Below are 24,418 nucleotides of genomic sequence, written 5' to 3'. Positions count from 1 at the left end.
CATCTTAGCTGTAGAGGGTGCAGCGTCACTGGCCCTCATATGTGGGATCTGAACCAGGGCCCTCTGGCGTCCCAAGCCAGTTCTTAACCATCGCGCCCCTCGGCAGGCCCCTAGAGTGTGTGCTCTTAACAACAAAGTTGCCAGGATGGTGGGCTATGCCCTCCCACAACTACAATAGATTGAAAATGGCAACTGGACTTGGATCTGAGCTGCACTCTCCACAACTAAACTTGAAGGACAATAGCTTGACTTGGAGATGATGGGTCCTGGGAAAAACACACTGGTTCCCAATAAAGTTATCCAAAACTTTAAAACAACAACAACAACAACAAAAACCCCAGATAAGGCATAGATAATTGTTATTTTTTATAATAACCCTGTCAAGACTTAACAGCTAAGCCCTTCAAGACCTAAGTTCAAACCAAAAACTATGCAAGAAAATTTTCAATTCTTCAGCACACTCTCCTGTGACAAAGGCTGGAATGCTTCCCACTCAGATCTAAGCTCTAAATTAATTAAAATTCTACTTTTCACAACTATTCTCTAAATCCAGCCTGCATCACTATGTGAAGTGCCAGTGAACAATGGATTTTGAGTGAGTGGAGTGAACATGTAAATTATGAAATACTTTTTTGCTATATAAGATGTAAATGATCTAAAGAGCCAGCCTCCATAGAAACTATTGCCAAAAAACTACCACCTAGTTTTCAAAGTATATAGCTTATGTCTTCAATTACTTTGTGAAGTAAATAAGGCAAACACTTTTATTTTTGTCTGACTTGTAAGGAAATGGGGGTTCAGAAAGGTTACCTGACTTGCCAACAAAAGTCATAATGCCTATCTTCGGCAGCACTGGGGGTATGACCAGAACCTAAGGGTCATAATTCCCAATTTGATACCAATCCCACAATTTATACATTATTTACCTGGCACTGGCTGTCCTCTGAGACCCTCCAGCTCTTGCTCTGCGTGAAGCAGATCCTCTCCTCCTGGCTCTCACTGGCCCCACATTGTTGTCTGAAGGCGGTCTCAGGAATTCCAGCATGCCATGAAGTCTCTGTAGCCCACTGATGAAGTTGCTCATTGAATCCATTGGAGTCACTTGCATGAGGCTGTTATGACCAGATCTCTGCCTGCGTTCCTCTGAAGCTCCTGGATTGATGTTCTCCACATTCTCTTCTTCCAAGGGGTCGGTTTCTTCTGTCAGGTCAATGGACACCTGTGAAGCAGGCTGCAACAGGTGCGGTTCTTCCTGACTGATGACCACTTCAGCAGGAGCAGGCTGGAGCAGGGGTGCTTCCCCTTGTCTGCTGACCACTTCAGCAGGAACAGGCTGTTCTGCAGCATGATGATCTGACTGCACCTGAAGGTCATATTCCATTGCTTCATGAGCCATCACTGAGGAAGCAATAGTTGTAAAAAGTATTATTAATAGTAAAATAAATAAAACATGTCACGTAGCTGATATAATCATATCTGTCTTTTAGAATTTTAATTGAAGATCATTCTTGGCAAAACTGAGAAGCTTAAAGAGATTTTGTTACTTATTTTAAATCAGAAGTGTTTTGATAATCACCCATTTTTTTCCTCCATTACAACACTTATAACCAGTTACCCAGTTCACCCTTTAAAAATAATAAAGTCAGGGGCGGCGGTTAGTTCAGGTGGTTAGAGGGCAGTGCTCGTAACACCAAGGTTGCCGGTTCAATTCCCACATGGGTCAGTGAGCTGTAACACCTACCTGGTAGTCCCTGGCCAGTCACAGGTAGTAGCTGACCTGGGCCTGCATCAGAGGACCTCCGAAGAGGCCCCAGAACTAACATACTTGGAGATTGGCTTCAAACCACAGCAGAGCACCACCCAATTAGCCCCACAAGTGTCAAAACCAAAGGGCGGTCTCAACAGGCACCAGGGCCTGCTGGGGCGAATGCTGCTCCATGTGATAAGTGTCCCAGTACAATAGCCCATAAGCGGTGGATGCAGCCCAATCTCACAACCAGTCTGAACATCAATCCCACCAACTGTCATGCCAATAGCAATCAAGGCTCAAATATAACAGGAGAGCACGCACATCCCACACAAGGGACACTCCTGGAGTACTACGCACAGGTGATCAGGGAGACTGTGCCACTGGGCCTCACAGGGCACCTACTATATAAGGCCACCTGGCAAGACTGGGAGGCATAGATCTACTTAACACATAGAAACAGAGAGAGGCAGCCAAAATGAGGAAACAAAGAAATACATCCCAACTGAAAGAACAAGGGAAAACTCCAGAAAAAGAACTAAATGAAATGGAGGCAACGAACCTAACAGAGTCAAAATTCAAAACGCTGGTTATACGGATGCTCAAGGAACTAAGTGAGAACTTCAATAAAGAGATAGAAAGCATAAAATAAGACACAACAACCATAAAAAAGAAGTGAAGAATACAATAACTGAAACAAAGAATGCACTAGAAGGAATCACCAGCAGACTAAATGAAGCAGAGGATCAAATCAATGATTTGGAAGACAAGGTAGCATAAAACATCCAATCTGAACAGCAAAAGGATAAAAGAATTTTTTTTTTAAATGAGGATAGTTTAAGAGACCTCTGGGACAACAGCAAGCAAAACAAAAATTTGCATCATAGGGGTACCAGAAGGAGAAGAGAGAAAGCAAGGGATAGAGAACCTATTTGAAGAAATAATGACTGAAAATTTTCCTAACCTGGTGAAGAAAATAGACATGCAAGCCCAGGAAGTCCCAAGCAAGATGAACCCAAACAGGCCCACACCAAGACACATAATTAAAATGGCGAAGGTTAAAGACACAGAAGGAAGGGTCAGCCGAGTGGTGCATTGGATAAGAGTTGGCTTGGGACGCCAGCTCTGAGCAGCAGGGTCCCTGTTCGGATCCCACATGAGGGTCAGTGACACTGCGACCTCTACAGCTAAGATGGTGAACAACAGCTTGATCTGGAGCTGGGCTGCCGAGAGGCAACGGCATAGGCTGCAGTGGGCTGCCATAAGCTACCATGAGTGGCTGGCAGCCAACGTGAGCAGCCGGCAGCCAGCGTGAGCTGCCAAGAGCCGCCATCCAGTGGCTGGCGACCGATCTGCCTCAGCCGGGAAGAGCGCAATAATACCAACATGGGCCAGTGAAGCGACGTCCTCCACAACTAGATTGAAGAACAAAAGGACAGAAACTTGTCTGTTCCCCTCACCTATTCCCCAATAAAATCTTAAAAAAAAAAGGAAGCAATTATATCAAAAAGTAATGTCCAAGATTTGTTAGATCTGGGTGGTGAACGCACATTTTTAAAATTATTCTACTTTTCAGTATGGTTAAATATTAAAAAATTAGATTTCTTCCCATATGCCAGTTTTGATAAGTAATCAGTTCTCATTAGAACAGGGAGGCAGAGAACAGAATCCATCATCTTCATCACTTTATCTTCCACAGCAGATTCAAAATACCTACTGAATTATCCACCAAACACCTAAAAAGAAACAAAACTAAACAAACAAACAAACAAACAAACCCCCCCAAAACTAAGAACATATCAGCACATGATATAGAGCGATACAGACAAAGACCATTTTCATCCCGGAAGAAAGCTCTATGAAACAGTGTGGCTGCTCTGGAGCAAAGCTTCCCAATGTGAGGAAACGACCTCTCCAGCTCTTGGGGTAACCAGGGATGCCTAGAGCAAAAGACTGGTCACCGCCTTGTCCTTGACCTCTGCATGTCACATAAATGCTGTTTTCTATGTGTGCCAAGAGAATTGGAGCTGAAAATGTTAACCTCCCCCTAGTCTTCTTACCAACCTTTGTTACTCAGGTTTCAATCAACATCCAGAACTGGCGGGATGATGGCCCCAATTAACAAGATAAGAGGCAGCAACAGAGTCGGTTCAATTCTCTGCTGGATCACATACTACCTGAGGGGCCTTAGGCGGGTTTCTTATCCTCTGTTCAACTAGTTTATCTGTAAAATGGGGATAATTAAAGTACATCCGTCGCAGTGTTGCTGTGAGATAAATTTGGATAAAACTAAAAATTAAGTTCTCAGAAAAAGACAAATAAAAATTAGGTTATTCAGTTAACTTGAAATAGATGCAACTAAAGGGCACTCCACGGGAGAGCAAATATTTGCAGATAAAGGGTTTGGGCCTCGGCTCCTGAGAAAGCGGCTGGGCGGCTGGGGAACCTCTGACTCGGGCCTGCAGCGAGCTCGCCTCCGAACTCGCCTCCTTCCGGGATCGCCCTAAGTTCCTGCCTTCCCCGCTCCCCACCCCGATCTCGGGCGTCTCTCTCAGCAACCTCGAAAGAGCCAGAATTCGGACGCCTCAGCCCCGAGTACTGGGGCCGCCCAGACCGGCCGAATCTCCTCAGACCGCGAGGTTCCATGACGGCCCCGCGGCCCAGCCAGGGCGCCGTGAGCGTCCCTAGGCCCTGCGTCCAGGGACCAAGTCCGGGAAGCTATTCCGGAGCCAGAGGCCCAAAACCTGCGGAGAGGAAAACTCCTGCCTCACCTGAAGCCGGAAGAACGCAGTGGAGCTCACGAGCCCGCCGCAGTAATGGCTGTTTCTGCTGCGGAACTCACGTCTCTTCGAGACCAACGGCCACTTGCCCAACAACTCAAGCTGCCCGCCTGAACCGCGGGCGCGGCCTGCTCCTATTGGACAGCAGTTCCAGCCGTCGGCTAATACCCTCTCTTCTTCTTCCTTTGGTCCCCGCTAGCTGAAAGAGCGGCGCTCTCATTGGCTGTTATTTCGTAGATTGACTAGGCGGGAGCACGCACGAGGAGGCTTCATACAATTGGTAAAAATCTACGTCCATCAAACAGCCCCAAACAGAAGAGCGGAAAAAGGATTTTACCGCTGTTTTTTTGAATTTGCTGGCGGAAAAAAGTTGTAAGAAAGATTTCTCAGTACGTTTTGAAAAGATGAAAATATTAAAACTGTGGTTCCTGCTGCATCTTTAATAGAGGAGATATCTTTATCCAAAGGCTGGTAGTTAATCCAATAAATCCAAAACATTGCCCCCAGAAATCGGAGCCTGTAAAGAGGCATGGGACAATCCCCCTCCTGTGGTTGAGTTTATGCAAAAGAATTTGCCTACACGATTTCTTCCAATCCCAAACCATTGCAAGATATGGCCTGCTACTAAACTATTGTCACATCATTTAACAGGAAACATTTTTCAAGCATTTCCCTGAAAGATGAAATCTCGTTTTTAGGAGGAAGACCTAAAAATCTGAACCTCAGGCACAGATCGCGCATTGCCAAAATTTTATTTACTCAGCTGCCAACTTTCAGTGGAATTGGTAGCAGATGAGAGCATAAATAATTGAAAATCATGGGTAATCAAAACATTGAATTTTCAATATTTTTCTCCTCCAAAACCAGCATATTAGCATTTGCTGCCACCCCCTTCCTGCCATCTAATGGAGCTGCTACTGAGCTATATAGCAGGCTAATACGGGAAGGAAGGAAAATTTTTTTTTTTTTAAGATTTTATTGGGGAATTGGGGGAGGGGAACATCACTGGGAAATCCGGGAAGGGGAACAGACAAGTTGCTGTTCTTCAGCCTAGTTGTGGAGGAGGTCGCTTCACTGGCCCATGTTGGTATTATCATTGTGCTCTTCCTGGGTGAGACAGTCGCTTGCTCACCATTGAACAGCCGCTCTCAGTGACTCACGGCAGCCCAGCTCCAGGTTGAGCTGTTGTTCATCATCTTAGCTGTAGAGGGTGCAGCGTCACTGGCCCTCATGTGGGATCCGAACCGGGGAGCTGGTGTCCCAAGCCAACTCCTAACCAACGCGCCACTTGGCCAGACCAAGTAATTTTCTTTTGTAAGTAAACACGTGCTATGGAGTAGAATGAAAAATGTTTTGAGTGATTCTCACTGTTATATAAGTACACATGTTCAATGTAGAAAAAAAAATTTTAATTAGAAAATTAAAGAGGCAAAAAAGAAAAATTGTCTCTATCCAGAGAAGTCATTATTAACTTTGGTTTAAAATCCTCATCTATCTAAATGCATATTATTTATATATAGATGAGATCATGTTTCAATCTTAAACTATATCTTGAGTTGCTTTCCATGTTAATGGATACATAGGTACATTGTCAAATACTTAGTATTCTTTGAAAATTTTTTAAATTAAAAAATTGGTAATATATCACATGGTAAAAGAAATTTGGACAACACAATACTTACTGAAAAGTATGCAGAATGTTTCTAAATGGTTCTGAAAGTATATTCATCCATGATTGACCTAATAGCCATATTTACTAGTTAGGAGAGAAAGAATAAACAAAGCCAGAAATGTATAGTCTTGTTTCCAACTTCCAAAAGTTATATATAATTAAAGGGAAAGATTGGCTGTTTTTCATTTTAGGGGTGAAAATACCAACTCTGTGGGTGTTACTTAAACACCAAACTTCCTGTTGGCTTGTGGGTCTTGAGAAGATCCATTTGATGTGAATCCCAAGAAGGAATTTATCTGCCAAGATGGACTCCCGCCATCAATTGAGGGCCAAAATTTTATAAATAATAAAAGCCCAACAGCCACTTGCTAACAGGGTCTTCTCAGTACTCTAAATACCAGGAAAAGCTTCCTGCACTATTCCCTGCTTGGTTAGGCCTTCTGAGTCAACTGTTAGAAAGGAGTTCCTAAGACCTGCCCTGTCCAATCAAAACTGCTCCATAATGACCAGTCAGGAGTGGAAGAGAGTGATTATAAAGGAGCTTGAGAAAACTTGGGGAGTTGATGGATATGTTCATTATTTTGACTATGGTGGTTGTATACATACATCAAAACTTATCAAACTATATACTTTAAACGCATGTAGTTTATTGTGTGACAATTATACCTCAAAAATACTGTTAAAAATCAGAATTGTGGGACAGGAGTGAGGATTGATTGATTGTATGGTCATAATAGAACTTTCTGGTGTAATGATACTGTTCAATATCTTGATGGGGTTTGGGTTACTTGTGTGTATGACGTTGTCAAAACTCGTTGAACAGTATATTTGAGATTTGTGCATTTCGCAACATGGAAATGTTAACCTGCCCACCCTCCCCCAAAAAACCCTATAAACAGTTATATTAAACTGAAGTTTTAATATAAATACTGAAGTGTTTAGGGATGAAGTGGACCGATGTCTGAAATTTTGAATGCATAAAAAATTAGGATGGATTAATGAGTAGGAAGAGACATGGATAGATGGATAAGTATGTGATAAAAATAAATATAGTAAATCATTAGTTGTAGAACTTAGGTATGGGTATATAGGCGTTCATAGTATAATTCTACTGACATCTCTGTGTATTTAAATTTTTTCATAAATAAATGTTGGGGGAAAAATTAAGTACAGGTCCTTTAAAGATATCCTGTGCAAAGTGAGGGGCCCTGAAAATTAAGCTTTATTAGTTTCACAGTAAATCCACCTCGGCCTGTATGGTCTGCAAGAGTGTGAATAATTAATCTGCAAGGGAGAATTTTCATTGTAAGTCCTATAGTGAAAGAGAACAAGGGATTTTAAAGATGAAAAGAGTAGAGCCTAATGAAAAGCTCTAGAAAAGAATTTAAAATGCTCAACCTGTCCATGTTTATTCTTCTACATTTTTTATTTATAAAAAAAAACATGTTCTATGTTTTTTTAAAAAAATAAGTAAAAGATAAAATGGAATAAAAATCAGTCATAATTTTATTCCCCAGAGATTACTAGAATATAAACTCCACATGTATTTTTTTTTTATATTTTTGTCTTTCTCAATGATTGGAACAATGCCCAGCACATTTGCTGTTGTATGATTTGGGATGAGTCCTGGAGTGGGGGGAAGGAAGAACTATTTAGAGGTAAGGGTTAGTGTATCCTAGCTAAAGTATATACCATAAGCGAAGGTGTAAAAATTCAGAACAAAAGGGCCATGTGCTGGAGACATGGATTTGAGTCTGGCAGAGATTAAAATCTGGGAGTTCCTAGAATAATATATTTTGTTTGTCTTATATGGCATTAAAATAATATTTGATGAGATGCCCACTTTGAACAATATGGACAGTTTACAGAAAATCTGAATTTCCAGCTTCTTTTGACAAAATGGAAAGCTCTGGAAACACTGGGTATCATCCCTACATAATAAAAATAGGCTAGAGCTGAGAGGAGGCTGTCTTTAACGAGGCTCATATGTTCACTGAAGTCCCCTCCAGACTCAGTTCACTCATTTAGATTCCTTTCTAGACAATATAGGCATTCTCATTTGCAATCTCTGGTAGGAGAGCTCTAGAACTTGATACTGGAAGTCAGATTGGGGATAAGAGATAGAAAGCCATGGGTATCTATTCCCAAATGGGGAGTTTGTACTTAGTTCAATGGGCAAGAGGAAGGATTGAATAGTGTTTGCTTAGTTACTACCATTGTGTAACAAATCACCACAAAACTTAGTGGCTTAAGATAACAATGGTTTATTTAAATCATGACTTTGTGAATGGGCAGTTTGGTCTGGTTCAGCTGTGTGGGCTTGATTGGACTCTCTCATGTGACTGGGTCAGCTCCTGGGCTGGCTGGTCTAGTATGACCTCAGCTGGGACAGGCTGTCTCTGCTCCATGTGGTCTCTCATCTTCCAGCACACTAGTCCAGTTTGTGCATGCCTGGCTAGGGCTCCAAGAGAGGGAGTGGGAGTTTGTAAAGCCTCTCGAAGCCTAGGCTTGGAACCGGCACACCATCACGTCTACATTTTATTGGCCAATGCCAGCCCAGATTCAAATGGTGGGGAAGTAGACTCCACTTCTTTTTTCTCTTTTAAAAATCATTTTATTGTGAAAAGTTTTAAGCATATTCAGAAAAGAAGAGCATATGAACCACCATGTACCCATCATCCAGATTCAACAGTTACCAATTCATCGCTAATCTTATTTTATCTTTTTCTTTATAACTATTCTCCTTTCCCCTAGGTTATTTTGAATCAAACCTGAGATATATAATTTCATCATCTGTAAACATTTCACTTTGCAGGAGAGAGTATCTCTCCTTTTTTTTTTTCAATTGAAGTATAACTGACACAATAATATATTAGTGTCATGTGTAGACTCCACTTCTTGATCGGAGGAGCTGCAAAGTCACAGTGCCAAGAGGTGTGGATATACAGAGAGATACATTTTTGTAAAACATCTGTCACAGTTACTATCAGAGGTGTATTTTTTTTCCCCAGAGGTGTATTTTTGACAACATCATTTGGAGTGGGATGTGCTCTGTATGACTGGAACTGTTTTCTATTTGTAACAGAGAAATTCTGCCTCCCTGCACCCATAAATAACTCCAAAAGAATTGGAGAGAGAAAGATGCCCAGCTTGCACCTCTTCCAGCTTCTTGTCCAGGGATCCTTTAGTTTCAGTTTCAATTTTTGTAAAAGACAGACAGTTTCTCTAAGATTTCTGTGAATGAATGAATAGAAAGTTAGACAAGAGCACGGAACTTACAGCCAAGCTAGAAACACAAAGACATTTCTGCACCACTGTGTAGTGTAGAAACTGCATTCTCCTTGGTCTGGCTAGAGCCTAAACCACCATTTGCATTCATGCCTTAGTGATATGAAGTTCCCTCTTACTTGGTCAACTTTTAAAATACAAGTAGCTTGTGGGAGGGGTAAGCTCACATCTTAGTGTGAGTTAGTCTCAGGTATTAGATTCTCTAATACCAGGAGGACCCTGGGTTGTAAGGGAGCCTGGAAGGGGAAGGATGGGAGAGAGGGAGACAGGGAAGGAGGGAGAGAGGGAGGGAGGGAGGGAGGGAGGGAGGAAGAAAGGTAGACACAAGGACAGAAAGTTAAAAAAACAAACAAAAGAGAAGAAGGGAGAGAGAGAGGAAAGGAAGTAGGAAAGAAGGGGGAGGGAGGGAGGGAGGGAGAAGGAGAGAGAGCGAGAGTGAGCAAGAGAGAGAGAGAGAGAGAGAGAGAGAGAGAGAGAGAGAGAGAGAGAGGGAGGAGGGAGGAAGGAAGGAAGGAAGGAAGGAAGAGAGAAAGAATTCAGGCTGGAGTAATTTACCTTCCCAACCCACTTTAGACTAAACAGTGTACTTAGCACAGGGTTTCTGAACTCCTGTACTATTGATATTTAGGCTGGATAATTGTTGTAGGGTGCTGTCCTGTGCATTGTAGGATGCTGAGTAGCATTTATCTACCAGATGCTCTCCTGAGTTGTGACAACAAAAATTTCTTTAGGCATTGCCAATTGTCCCCTGAGGGGCAAAATCACCTCTACTTGTGAACGACAAAGGAAATATTTCATAAATGTGAAATAACAGGTGTGGCTCATGCTCTTTAGACCAGAAAGGACCCTACCATTAACAGAGGGCCGCCTGGCAGGCTCAAATGCCCGGCAATCATCAATGATCTTCTGCAATTGAGGAGGACAATCTTCACCCAGTGGCTCCTGGTGCTGGTCCATAGCCACCAGCTGGTAAATCATCTGAGAATCACAGCCTGCCATGGAAACAATAGGATAGGAGGCTTAAATATTGCTCTGATACAAACACACTCTGGATGCTGATAGCTGGCATCAGAACTAGGGATTTGAGTATTAAAGAAACAAGACCCCTGGGGCCGGCCGAGTGGCGCATTTGTTAAGAGCTGGCTTGGGATGCCAGCTCTGAGCAGCAGGGCCCCGGTTCGGATCCCACATGAGGACCAGTGACACTGCCCTCTACAGCTAAGATGGTGAACAACAGCTCGACCTGGAGCTGGGCTGCCGAGAGTTGCTAGCAATGGCGTAGGCAGCAGCCCCTGCTGCAGTGGGCTGCCATAAGCTACCGTGTGGCAGGCAGCCAGTGTGAGCAGTCAGCAGCCGATGTGAGCTGCCAAGAGCCGCTGTGAGCGGCCGTCCACAGCAGGCAACCAATCTGCCTCACCCGGGAAGAGCACAATGATAATTCCAATATGGGCCAGTGAAGCAACATCCTCCACAACTAGACTGAAGAACAAAAGGACAGCTACTTGTCTGTTCCCCTTTCCCCGATTCCCCAATAAAATCTTTAAAAATAAAAAAAGAAACAAGACCCCACTGACCAACCCAGGCAGTACCAACATTGGAGAACAAAGCACCCAGGACAGCACAGCACTGATGGAGACTTTCTAGTCTATTGGAAGGGGACCCAATCTTAGGGCCTTATGAGCCAGCCTCCAAACTGGTTACCTTCAAACGGGATCTTCCCAGTGGCAATTTCCCAGAGGACAATTCCAAAGCTAAAAGAAAACCAAGAAACTGATCAACAATAACAATATTTCCCACTCCCCTCTCGCCATTTCTAGAAACCTCAGTGAATTCTGATTACCACCCAATTCCACTCAACAGAGTAGAGTTATGATGGTCCTTGGATGTGCTGTTTGACTTGGGCCTTCCTGTCCTGTTCATCTGAGTTAGAATCTGCATAAGAACATGAGCATACCTGTAGATTTCATCTTTTATGTCATATTTATTGTACACATTTTTCAGTTTCTCAGGTGAGACATATGCGGTGCGTCTGACTTTCTCTACTTTTTTCCCCTTTTCTCTTTCTCGACTGATGGAAGTCTGTGTTTTGCTCAATTCAAATCCTGTAAGCTAGATAGAAAGGGGAATTAGAGGCAGAAGGAAACAGCATGATCTTGGGTTGGGAGTAGAGGACAAGGAGGCAGTGCTACACGTGATTGTCAGGGGATGGTCTTTTTACATTTGGGATGTATTGCAAGTGGTGTCTTCTGTCTGTGTGGCTACTCTACTAGCTGGCAATTATAATGCATCAACCAGGAGACACACAAAGAGGTTTCTGTTCTATAAAATGAGGCAGTGAGGATGACTTGAGGTAACGGTTATGAAGCACAGTAAGACTTGATAAGTTGTAGCTGTTCTAGTATTACTGTGTTAGATACAGGGCTTTCTCAGTTGAGGACTCAATTCCACTAAAAGAGGGTGGACAGAGGTATATGGAACCACCACATGGCTTGCTTTCTCTCAGAAGCAGATGAAAAAAATGACATGGGGGCATCCCCTCTGTTCTGCCTGACCCAGCCTATTCCTTTGGATTTTACATGACAACTGTGAGTTACTCCACTGACCCTACATGGCCCACGCCATGCTCTTAAAAAAGCCACAGCACAATTAATGGGGATGTATGTATATTCTCCTTGCCCCATGCACAATTGCCAGGGCTGCCAGCCCCAAACTCAGCCAAATACCCAGATCTAGGAGCAAAAACAGGAAAAGGATAAGGCACTTAGAGGGTGCATCGCCTTTTCACTACATGTTTACTGAACACTGACAGCTTCTGACATCTGGCAGCTACCAGGGACGAAATGCTGAATAGCACAGGAGTGGTGTGGACATGGTGCTCTGGGACCACTTATATCAATCACACCAGTGAGGAGAGAAGGCATCTGAAAGGCAGAACAGACCTGTCTTCTGTTATTCTCATAAGGCTGGAAGAAAGAAAGCCATCTATGCAAAGAAATATTCTTTTAGCATTTGGGAATTGTGGTCACTGAGTTAACAAAAAACCCTTTCCTTTTCCATATGAAAATCTGGCTTTCAGATAACTTTTTAGCTCCACTCCCCTGGGAACTTGATAAAGTCAGACTGTCACCTACACTGCTACGTAATATTGCTGATGATAAAAAAAATGACAGCTGAGGCCAGCTCAGTTGGTTAAGAGTTAGTTTAGAGGCAAGCTCTGAGCAACAGGGCCGATGGTTTGATTCCCACATGGGCCAGTGATGCTGTGCCCAAGCTGAGCTGCTGCTGAGCTGCCAACAGGTGGCAGGATGGCTCAGCTGATGAGAGCACATGCTCCTAACAACAAGACTGCCTGTTTGATAGTGGGCTATGCCCACCCACAACTAAGACTGAACTTGGCACCTTGAGCTTAGCTGCCACTCGGATGGCTCAGTGGATAAAGTGCGCGCTCTTAACAAAAGGCTGCTGGTTCTACTCCTGCATGGGATGGTGGCTACACCCACCCACAACTAAGATTGAACACAGAACCTTGAGCTCAGAGGCCATGAGCTGCCAATGGGCAGCCAGATGGCGACTGGCACCCTCCACAACTAAGACTGAAGAACAACTTGGCTGGTCCCCTTCCCCAATTCCCTCAACACTGTCCCCCTCCCCCAATTCCCCAATTAAAATAATAATAATAATAATAATAATAATAATGACCGCTGACTGGTAAATTGCTGGGTTTTTTTAGTGGGCATCAACTTTAATATGGGCTGACTTGTTTGGGAGTGGGGAGTCTAGGGGTGTCTCCTTTTTGTTCTTTTTGCAAGTGAAAGCCCAGCGAGATTGTCTAATTCCAAACAAACTGTGAACTAGAGAAGTCATTCTCATCTTCTGCAGCCTCCACTTGGCTGCTGGCAGGTCGGGAATCCCGGATCACCAGCAGGTTCCCAAGTTCTAGCCACAGGCAGTCCCATGGACAAACAGGGTCCACAAATGAGAGGGTGGGGGATATGAAGACTATAAGGAGCAGATAGGGAGCTGGCTGAGTGGTGCGTTGGTTAAGAGTTGGCTTGGGACGCCAGCTCTGAGCAGCAGAGCCCCGCATGTGGGCCAGTGACGCTGTGCTCTCTACAGCTAAGATGGTGAACAACAGCTTGACCTGGAGCTGGGCTGCAGTGAGTCACCAGCGACGGCATAGGCTGCAGTGGGGCTGGCCCGCAGCTGGTGTGAGCTTTAGTGAGCTTTAGTGAGCTGCAGTGAGACACCATGGCCACCGTGAGCAGCCGTCCAATGGCCAGCGAGCGACTGCCTCACCTGGGAAGAGCGCAATGATAATACCAACATTGGCCAGTGAAGCGACATCCTCCACAACTAGACAGAAGAATAAAAAGGACAGCAACTTGTCTGTTCCCTTTCCCCGATTCCCCAATGCTGTTCCTCTCCCCCAATTCCCCAATAAAATACATACATATATATATATAAAAAGAGAGAGCAGATAGGGATGCTGGGATTTGCGGTGACTCTTATAACTGGCATGGCTCTTGTGGGACACTTGAAGGTATGTCTACAGAATTGTTATAAGGGAATATTGACTCTTGTGAGTCATAAGGCTTCTAAAGTTGGAGGAGAGCCTCTTTCTCTAGCAAGGCACAGAGACTATTTCCTGGATTACTGTGGGGTCAGCTGTTGGGACCCTCACTGGAGAGAAGGAGTTGATCCTGCCCTGCTGGGAAGCTGTTTCCTGCATGTTACCCTTCTGAGTGACTCCAAATGCCAAGTGTGGCCTGTGACAGTCTTGTGAGTCTGAATGCCTAGTTGGACATAAGAAGATTCCCTAGTGGGTGCTGGAGGGATGTAGAGAGTGTCCGGGCATCTAAGGGGAAATGGCTCTTAGCTCATCCCTGCTAAGTGGGCAGTGAGGGAAGCCAGCCATCAAAACAGCAGGCAAGATTGAGCTTGTCCTGTGCTGGGCACAGGCAGGGAAAGTGTTGAGTTTAGTTCTAAGGTTAAGGCGGAGAACAAGTAGGCACAGCCTTTCTGGGAAACAGGTGTCCCTCTCCCAGTGCCAAACAGTCACACAAGTTGAACTCCAAGAGCCCCCTGGAAGGCCACACTCACCTTGACTTGGTAGCCTTCAGTTACCAGGAAGCTTGTGCTGCTGATGTTTCTGTGGAGTTCGGTTGTTTCTGAATGGTGCATCCTGACATGACCAAAGGCAGGGAGCATTAGTGACCTTTGCACAGACCTCTAGGGGGCTCAATAGTCATTACTGGGACAATGATGCTGGTCACTACCATACCGTCCTCATGGGTATCTATCTATGGATAGATGAGATGAGGAAGGAGGGACAGGGACAAGTGGATATTAAACTCCTGGATGCTTTTAGCTATCTATAAGGGCAAAGAGGCTCCAGTGCCCATGGATATTCCACTGCAGATGGCAGCTGTGAGCTGTGCCAAGTTGGGGATGAGTATGCAGAACTGGTAAAGGATCAGAGGCCATGTGAATGGGGCACTAACAGCATCTCCTACAGTCCAAGATTACTTCTCATAAAATCCACTAGTGTAGGGAGTTACGATTATTAATTATTAATAACTTAATTATTATATCTATAACAAATAGCTAAGGCAGTCTTTCCAAAAGTATGGGATAAGTGGTATGCAAGAGGACATAATAAGAAAATTATTCTTTCAATCTGTTTCAGTCTTTCTGATCTCATCAAGGAGAAAGTCTCAGTTTGGTGTCAGGTGCCTTTAATACCTCTCTAAGCCTACTAATATCTCCTTTGTACAAAAAGAATGTGGGTCTGAATTATAGACCTTTTGGCACCATCCAGACGGAATTTAATAACACTGTTTTGATTTTATTTATGGTCACCTATTTGTGGCAGGTGATTCTGGTTTCCGATTTATGGAAGTAATAGAAAGTGTTCTTTTCTTTTACTTCACTTAGGTTCTTAAAGTGAGCTAATTTGGGCCGGCCGAGTGGCACGTTGGTTAAGAGTTGGATTGAGACGCCAGCTCTGAGCAGCAGGGCCCCAATTCAGATCCCACATGAGGGCCAGTGGCGCTGTGCCCTCTAGAGCTAAGATGGTGAACAACAGCTCAACCTGGAGCTGAGCTCCCATGAGTCGCTGATGACAGCGTAGGCTGCAGTGAAGCTGCAGTGGGCTGCCATGAGCTACCGTGAGTGGCTGGCAGCCAGCGTAAGCAGCCAGCAGCTGGCCTGAGCTGCCATAAGCCACCGTGAGCAGCTGTCCAGTGTCTGGCGACCGACTGCCCCAGCCAGGAAGAGCGCAATGATCATAATACCAACATATGCCAGTTAAGTGACATCCTCCACAACTAGACTGAAGAACAAAAGACCAGCAACTTGTCTGTTCCTCTTCCCCAATTCCCCAATAAAGTCTTAAAGAAAAAAAAGATGAGCTAATTTAAAGAATGATACCAAGTAAATAATAACAGCAGAACTATGGATATGGTAAAAGCCATGAAAGTGGTCTGTGAATGAATGACCTTTGGGGATGCTTGAGCTAAAGAAATCAGAGACTCTGCATGTGAGAGTAGGGAGAGTTGCCAAGTAAAATACAGGACACCCAGTTGATTTTGAATTTTGGATAAATCAGTGAATTTTTTTTTTACTATGAGTATGTCCCAAAATTGCATAGGACATACTTCTACTAAAATTTTACTTATTGTTATCTGAAATTCTATACATCTGAAATTTTAGTAAAAGTATGTCTCGTAATATTTGGGATATACTTATACTAAAATATCATAGTTGCTTATCTGAAATTCAAATTTAACTAGGCATCTTGTATTTTCATTTGCTAAATCTGACAACCTTAAGAGTAAGGCCGGTCTAATTTTACAGGTGCAGCCTGGACATTAAATTCAACCCTCTATTCTGTGAGCTGGCATTCACTGGCTTAAGCCTCCCTTCCTCCTCCTGTCTAAGCTGTTATAATCAGAACAAGTATTAATAGTAAAACAATGTATGGAAAGGGAGACTATCTGGGACTTCCAGCCTGTTCCCTCATCATCTCTGGGATTATCAGCAGGGGAGGCAGACTCATTCCATTCTTCTTGACGCCCTTTCACCCCATATGGTACCTGTACAAGCCTCTGGCTGCCCCCAAGACCAGCAAGATACGCTCAGAGATTTCGAGGTCCTTTTTCATATCCAGCAGTTCCCGCAGGGTCCCAAGCTCACAGTACTCCATGATGATAGAAAACTGAGGTGGGGTCACTGATGGAAAGGAACCAAACACTATGAAGATCAGCCCCCTCAGAGGTCTTACTCTGCAGCCCATCTCTCCCTTTCTCTACAGAGGCAGACTCGGCTCGGCAGCTCCACCCACCATCTCATACAGTTTGCTCCTCCTTGAAGGAGCCAAATACCCGCAGAGTTTCCACACCTCTTCTTCATGGTATTTGGCATGTTAAAATTCTACTTTTCTCTTAGTTATTTGAGTAATGTCTCCCCCACTCAACTGTAAGCCACCAGAGGGCAGGGTCTGTTTTGTTCATACAGTGTTCACAAGGACATTAGTAAATATGTGTGGAAGGAATGAATAACCCACAGGCCACTGGGGCTGGGGAGGGGAGCGCACATCAGAAGTGGAGGTCTCAGATCACGGGCCTGAGATGCAAGAATCCACACACAGAGTGAGTCAGTCACCTCAGCTATCACCCAGAAGAACAAATGTCACTGGAAGTTTTCCTTTAGTTGCCTGAGGCTGTGGAGAAACTTCCAGAGGGGATAAGACAGGAGTTGATCTGTCCTCTCTGCAGGCAAGAGCAAAAAAACATAACCCACAAGAGAGGCCATGCTGTGAGAGAAAATGCAGCTATATTAAAAAATAAAAATTAAAAAGAACCTGATGCATGAGGTTCTTGGTAAAGGGGCAGGTTAATTTAGTTTTTAGATTTGATCTACACTAATGATGACAAGGGTAGAGTCCTTGCTCAAGTCAGTCAGCTTGATCGTGTTTTATAGCAACAAAACACACCCATTACTCAGGCCTGCACCTGAACATCCCACCCCCGACTGGGTTCCCAGTGGGCTGGCAGGAGAAGATGTGACCACATTAGTGCAAACCAGCCCTTGGGCTGAAGCCAAATTCAAGCCCACCTCTCCGGAAAGAAGATGGAAACCTGCACCTTGGGACGTAAACAAATTAACATTAATAATAATAACTCCATGTGGATTCCACCCTTCAGCTGTTCTTTAAAAATGCAATGCATTTTAACACAGAAGACACACAACAGACTCCAAAAGAAGGACCAACTCCAGGAGCACTCCTTACCTGCTTCATCAATGCAAATCCCAAACATACGCAGGATGTTGGGAGAATCAAATTTCCTCATGGTTCTGATCTCATTATTGAAAATTTGCCTCACCATTCTATGGGGATAAAAGGGACAATTAGGATTTCAGGACTGGAAGTTCCCTCTGAGAACATTTAGTGTGGTGACCCTCTGTGTCTGTGTGGGGCATGAGAGATTGATTGTCAGCATCTCCTGGGGTGAGAACGGGTGCTGTGATGAGCTTGGCCATGGACGGCAGTGTCTGGAACCCCTCAGGTGTGTTAGGCAGCAGAATTAGCATGTACGATACATGCTACAACATAGAAAATAAATATAACCTTTAAAATAAATATTATGCTAGGTGAAAGGAGCCAGACAAAAAAGGCCACATATTATATTAATCCATTTACATGGAATGTCCACAACACGTAAATCCACAGAGACAGAAAGTAGATTAGTAGTTGCCTAGGGATAGATATGGTGGGAGTGGGAATGTATGGGGAGTGACTGGATATAGGGTTTCTTTCTGGGATGCTGAAAATGTTCTAAAAATTACATGGCAATGGTTGCACAACGTTGTAAATATATTAAAAGCTATTAAATTATACATTTTAATGGGAGAATCTTATGGTATATGTAAATGATATTTCAATAAAGTTGTTAAAAAATGTTATCCTAATCAAAATCTCAATGTATATGTTGAGGAATGTGATAAAACTTTCTTTGATACTTATTTAGCTTAGTCAGCCTGAGAAATAAGAGTCAAGAGGAGGGAGATACCTTACTAGATATTGAGAATTACTACAAAGTCATAATAAAAAACGAAACAAAATACAGTGTGTTATCAGTGCAAAGACAGACAAATGGACCAGTAGAACGGATTAGAGAGATCAGAGTCAGATCAGTGAGGAAGAACATTTAATAGATGGCGTAGAAAAAATGGACTCACTCTGTGGCTAAAAATAAAACTAGGCTCTACATGATATCACATACAAAGGTGGGTTACAGGAGGATTAAAACCTAAATGTGAAAAATAAAACTATGAAGTTAATGGAAGACAACCTAGAATAACTTTGCCATCTAGGGGTGTAGAAGGGCCCCCTCAAGAGCACAAATAATAATGTAAAATTTTGGTGGATTTCTTTACATCAAAATTAAAGATGTCTGATGATGGACACCATGGACAAAATTACAGAAAATGGGATAAGAAAAGATCTTAAAAATATCTAAAGCTAAGAAACAATTAATTTCCACAATATACAAGGATCTTCTACAAACTGACAAGACAAAAACAGAAACTGTGACAGAAAAAAAGGGCAGAGGATATAAACAGGCAATATAGAGAAGTGGAAACTCAAATAGTTAAGTCACATGAATAAATGTTTGAATTCATTAGTAAACAGAAATGTAAGTGAAAATAACTATAAGGTGTTGTACTTATACTTTATAACCAAAAGGATGAAAAAATTAGAAAGCTGGATAATACCAAGGGAAATATGTAACTATAGAGCCATCACACATTGCTGGAAAGAGTACAGGCATATACAAGCCAATCTGAAGAGTTATCTGGTAGAACTTAGCCAATTTCATATATATCCTTTGACCCATCAATTCCTCTCCAGGCAATACAGCCCAAAGAAATTCTCATACAGATCCACAAAGGGCGGCATAATTTTTGGTGGGAGAAAATTGGAAACAGATTGAGTTCCATCACTGGAAAAATAGGTAAAATGTGGATCTACACCACAAACAGCAGTCAGAAGGAAAGGGCTACAGGACATGTTCTATGATGTTGAGTGAAAAAGATGAGAAAAGTAGGCAATAGACATACCACTCTATCATTTGTGAAAATTAAAAATGTGCGTGCATACAATAACAACGTACATTTTGCAAGAGCTCATGCAAACAAAACACCTTATTGTCTGTGGAGGTGATAGGGAAATGAAGGAAATACATTTTTTAAATATCTAAATACAGGAATAAAAGAGAGAAGGTTCTAGAATTGAGGTGAGAAAACATGCATTTAAGTCTAGGCTCTGCTCCTTAAGAGTCAAGGGCAAGTCATACCCTTCGAGGACCATGCTTCCCCCACCTAAAAATGGAGACACTATGCCTCTCTCCTTGGGGAGTAATAGAGAAGAAGTGAAATGATACATAGAGAACTATGCAAAATGACTTACTCGGTGCTTCTGGCCTGGGGGCTGTTGAATACTTTTATGGCCACTGAAGATTGGTGGTATTTTCCTTTATAAAATGTGCTGAATTCAGTTTTCCTTAGCAGGGTCCAATCGGATCCTGAAAGCTCCTCCTTCTTAATCTCCTTTATTTGATATGCTGGGGTCTTCTTAGTGGATTTCTCTAAGTCTGACCGTAGGAGAGAAGGAAATAAAGCGTCAATGAAAAAAAAAAACAACACAGAGTCAATGAGGTGAGGAAGGTGTCCTAAGAGAGAGGCGTCCTAGTAACATGCGAGTGGGAAGCCCTATGCCATGAACCAAAGCTGGTCCTGGCTTTGGTTCTGATTGACTCATACTGGGGGAGAGGTTCCAGTGCCTCTGAGTGGCCAGTAGAGACAGAGCTGGAGAGCTAACAGAGAGCTGTCATGCACTTCCTTTCCCTCCTCTTCAAACCTTGTCTGTCTCTTCAGCCTAAACCTCGATCCCCATGCATCTCTCTCATTTTGGAGTTCTCCCTACTCCTACAGACACGCAGCTTGGCACTTGAACACTTAGCATCGTGTCTAGTCATTTCAGTTCTAACAGATACATAGTTCAAGGTCAGTAAATCCACTGCCGTGTCTCTCGTTCCTCTCCCTTCCTCTACCCCATGGTTGTGAGCTCCTGGAAGGCCAGGGTCTTTCTCTGCATCTGACTTTCCTCTACGCATGGGCTCTGACACAAAGCAGATACTCACAGATTTGTCAAGTGAGTGATGAATGAGTATTTTAAATTTGATTTGAATTTCTTCTTGGAAAGTCAGCAAATGAATTGAAGCTTTGATGCTAGCTAGAGGAAGTTTTCAGTACTTTGATAGGTGCTAGAAGATACCTTGCTGGTCAAGGAGTCCCTTTAAATGCTATTCCATGGACAGAAGCCTGGATAGTCAGGAGCACATCCCCAAATCTGTGGGCTGCTTTCAGCCACCCAGCCCAGAAAATGGACAAGGGTAGGGATGGGGAAAGGCTGGAGTTCCCCATAAACAAATGACTTCTAGTTTGGGGGCAGTCAGAAGCAGCAGGACACATGATAACTCACATTGCCTCATGGTTTTGATGATTTGTTTTGTGATGTTTTCCCATTGCCTCAGTGAAGCTTCTATACTTTCGCTTTCTGCAGGAAAAAGAGCAGCAAATAATAAAAAAATAGAAATGCTAATTAAAAGCACACCAAGATCCCATTTTTTTCTACCTATCATATTCACTGCAGTGTGAATTACTACTACTGTTCATGGATATTCAGCTTTCTACTTCTAAGCACACAGGAAGTGCCTTGAAGCATGGCTGTATGACTTGCTTTGTCCAAGAAATGAAGTGAAAGAGATGTCAGGGAAGCTGGTGTCAGCATGAAAGTGCCATAACATTGCAAGTCCCTGGAAGGAGGACAGCTACCTTGGGAAGTTTCCTGGATTTTACCTGAATAAGAAATACACTTTGTTTCTTTAAGACACTGAGTTTGTCTGTGTTTTTTTTTTTAACCACAGCATAATCTTTTTTTTGTTTTTTGTTTTTGTTTTTAGCTGAGCCATACTGCCACCTGTTGGAAGCTCAGAGGCAGCTCAGCTCGGGCTGTGAATCAAACCGGGGACCCTGTTGCTCAGAGCTCAAACTCTTGAGCGAGCTCTTAACCAACTGAGCCACTCGGCCGGCCCATTAACCACAGCATAATCTAATCTATCCTTATTTATATACTCAGACATACATTTAAAAATTGATAAAACACTATATTGGGTGGCCAACCACTCCTGTTTTTCCAGGACTGAGTAGTTCTGAGGACATGGGACCTTCAGTGCTAAAACCAGGGAAGTCTTTAATGGAGAAAAGTGTGGAGAAACAATCTCATACATTATTGGCAGGAGTGATATTTGTATAACCTCTGTGGAGGGCAATCTGGCAACCTCTATCAAAATTTAAAATGCCCACACTCTGACCCAAGAGTTAGACCCAATACTTCCACTTCTAGGAATTGTTCCAAAACATATCCTGAAATATACACAAAGATGCTCAAGGCGGGGCTATTTACAAATGTGAAAAATTGGACACAACTTAAATGACCATCATAGGGAGCTGCTTAAATATACCTGGTCCATGTATACACCAAAGAATACTAGACAACTCTATGGAAATGTCTGCAAAAGATTATTCAAGATTATTTAATGAGAAAAGCAAGAAGCAGAACAGTGTGTTTAGGATGCTACTAGTTGTGTAACAATGACAACAAAATATGTACACTTAACTCTGCAAGAAAAAACTGGTAAGAGAGATTGTGTCTCGAAAAGGAAACAGGTCCCTTAAGGTCAAGGGTAACAGGGAGATTTCTTTCTCATGCTGGGCCCTTTGTGTACCTTTTGAATTTTGTGCTATGCAAATGTATTGCCTGATGAAAATATTTCTTAAAAACGTAAAGCAAGAGCAGGAAGTAAATCCTGTGCCCCAAGTTGATGGCTCCAACATGCCTCCCACCTCCACCAGGAAGGGGAACAATGGGCCCTGGAGATTAGGAAGGCTGGGGGCCAATCCTGCCTTGCAGCTGAGTCAGCCTCTGCACAGACCCAGCCCAATTCCTGACTCTCTTTCTCCTTGGCAGTGGGTGTTTTTTTTTGGGGGGGGGGTTACAGGTACCTCATTTTCCCTTACCCAGAAAAGGACCCATTTTGCCCACAGGTCTCCTCCAGTTCTGGTTTGTCCTGTTCGAGTGTCTCCTGCTGACCCAAATGGGGAGAGACCGCTCTCCACATCAAGGTGGCAAAAAAGTTATTCCTCTGGGCTCCAGTGCCCAGAAGGTTAATCCCAAATGTCCGTCACCTTCTCCTCACTTTCTCTCTCTCCACCCATAATCTTTACAAGAGGGAAGGGTTTGGAATTCATAGCGCCAGGATCTGAAAAGGGGTAAAGAGGCCACATTTGTTTCTGGTGGCCCTGGCTCTGCTGTCATACCCCACTCCACCCTAGCCCATGTGTCATCCCCTTAGAGCCTTGTCCTCCATAAGTCCACCTAGTTCAAGGGCCACTCTAGTGCAAGCCACTGTTATTTCTTACCAAGTCTCTAAAATGGACTTCTCACTGGGCTCACATTTTCACTCTTGCCCCCTGCTGTATGTTGAATTATTGGTCCCAATTTTTCATGCCTATTTAGTAGCAGTATACAGCCACACCCTGGCCATGGCCTCACAGGGGGCATACTGTACTTCCCTGTCCCTTCATATTGAGCTTGGCCACATGACTCGCTTTCGATGTTAGTGAATGTGACACAAATAGAGGCTTGAAACGTGCTGGCACCGTTGGGTTCGCCTACTTGCAATTCTGCCACGAGACCATCATCGTCCAGGTACTCACTGCTGCTGTAGCCTTGTCTCCAGAATGCGACACATTAAACAGACCCACTTTGGACCTGCTGCCTGGAGCTAAGCCCCGCGAAGCCCGCCTGAGATCAGAAAAACTCCAGTGGACCCACCGATCTATGAGCAGGAGAATTAATGACTATTGTTTTAAGCCTCTGAGTTTGGGGATGGTTTGTTATGCAGTATTAGTGCAGCAACTGACTAATACACATCACTACAGTCCATGTGCCACATTGCAGCCCAAGTGACTTTCTTTTAATACAAATCAAATCATGACAGGCCCATGTTTAAGGGCCTCCCTTCACAGGCCTCCTATGACTCCTAGAATAAAATCTACATTTCTTATCATGCCTCCGTGGCCCTGCATGACCTTGCTCCTGTATCTTCTGGCTTACTTGTCCACTTTCATCTGGTACCACTCTCTCTGCCTTGCCTACCACACAAAAACCACCCTGGCCTCCTGGTTGTCCCTTGCACATGCCACACTTATTCCCATCTCAGGGTCTTTGGATTCCCTGCTTTCTCTACCTGGAACGCTCCTCTCCCTCATCTTCATATGGCTTGCTCCTTCTCATTATTCAAGGTCTCCAGTCAAATGTCACCTGGTCAGAGAGGCTGATCACTCTCTCTGCACCTACTGTCACTTTCCCTCTCATTACCCTGCTAATGACTTTCATTGCCTTTAGATAAAACTATTTGCTTAGCCCTCCCTCTGCAGACTACATTCCACGAGGGCAGACATCTTGTCTATTTTACCCTGTGCTGAATCTCAAACTCTTAGAACAGTGCCTGGCTCACAGTTGATACAGTCACATGCATCATAATGATGTTTTGGTCAATGACAGACTGCATGTACAATGGTGGTCCATAATATTCTATTGGCGCTGAAAAATTCCTATCGCCTAGTGATGTCAGAGCACAACACAGTACTCATGTGTCTGGTGATGCTGGTATAAACAAACCTACTGTGCTGCCAGTCATATGAAAGTAGAGCACATACAATTATGTGAGTACATAATACTTGATAAGAAATGACTGTGTTACTGGTGTATTTATTTACTATGCTATACTTTTTGTTATTTTA

General features: G+C 43.5%; 2 protein-coding genes across 3 annotated transcripts in view; both read right to left on the bottom strand.

Moving 5' to 3' along the window:
* RFWD3 (ring finger and WD repeat domain 3) overlaps positions 1 to 4,632 on the bottom strand; it is a 48,222-nt gene extending 43,590 nt beyond the window's left edge. For both annotated transcript variants that reach the window (XM_019646476.1, XM_019646477.1), the window contains exons 1-2: positions 4,519 to 4,632; positions 927 to 1,398 (exon numbers count right to left, since the gene is read on the bottom strand). In XM_019646476.1, the coding sequence (XP_019502021.1) occupies positions 927 to 1,396 (470 nt within the window). In that variant the 5' untranslated portion in view covers positions 1,397 to 1,398; positions 4,519 to 4,632. The remainder of the gene's footprint in view (positions 1 to 926; positions 1,399 to 4,518) is intronic.
* A 3,800-nt stretch (positions 4,633 to 8,432) lies between these two features.
* The window catches only part of MLKL (mixed lineage kinase domain like pseudokinase), a 28,401-nt gene continuing 12,415 nt past the window's right edge, over positions 8,433 to 24,418 (bottom strand). The window contains exons 2-10 of the mRNA XM_019646402.1: positions 21,033 to 21,107; positions 19,959 to 20,142; positions 17,778 to 17,875; positions 16,582 to 16,717; positions 14,588 to 14,669; positions 11,442 to 11,596; positions 11,189 to 11,238; positions 10,339 to 10,479; positions 8,433 to 9,433 (exon numbers count right to left, since the gene is read on the bottom strand). Coding sequence (XP_019501947.1) covers positions 9,396 to 9,433; positions 10,339 to 10,479; positions 11,189 to 11,238; positions 11,442 to 11,596; positions 14,588 to 14,669; positions 16,582 to 16,717; positions 17,778 to 17,875; positions 19,959 to 20,142; positions 21,033 to 21,107 — 959 coding nt within the window. The 3' untranslated portion in view covers positions 8,433 to 9,395. The remainder of the gene's footprint in view (positions 9,434 to 10,338; positions 10,480 to 11,188; positions 11,239 to 11,441; positions 11,597 to 14,587; positions 14,670 to 16,581; positions 16,718 to 17,777; positions 17,876 to 19,958; positions 20,143 to 21,032; positions 21,108 to 24,418) is intronic.

The sequence above is a fragment of the Hipposideros armiger genome, unplaced genomic scaffold (assembly GCF_001890085.2).
Source record: "Hipposideros armiger isolate ML-2016 unplaced genomic scaffold, ASM189008v1 scaffold_102, whole genome shotgun sequence".
NCBI classification, from domain to species: domain Eukaryota; kingdom Metazoa; phylum Chordata; class Mammalia; order Chiroptera; family Hipposideridae; genus Hipposideros; species Hipposideros armiger.
The sequence above is the reverse complement of the archived record's forward strand: the minus strand, read 5'-3'. Positions and strand labels throughout refer to the sequence as shown.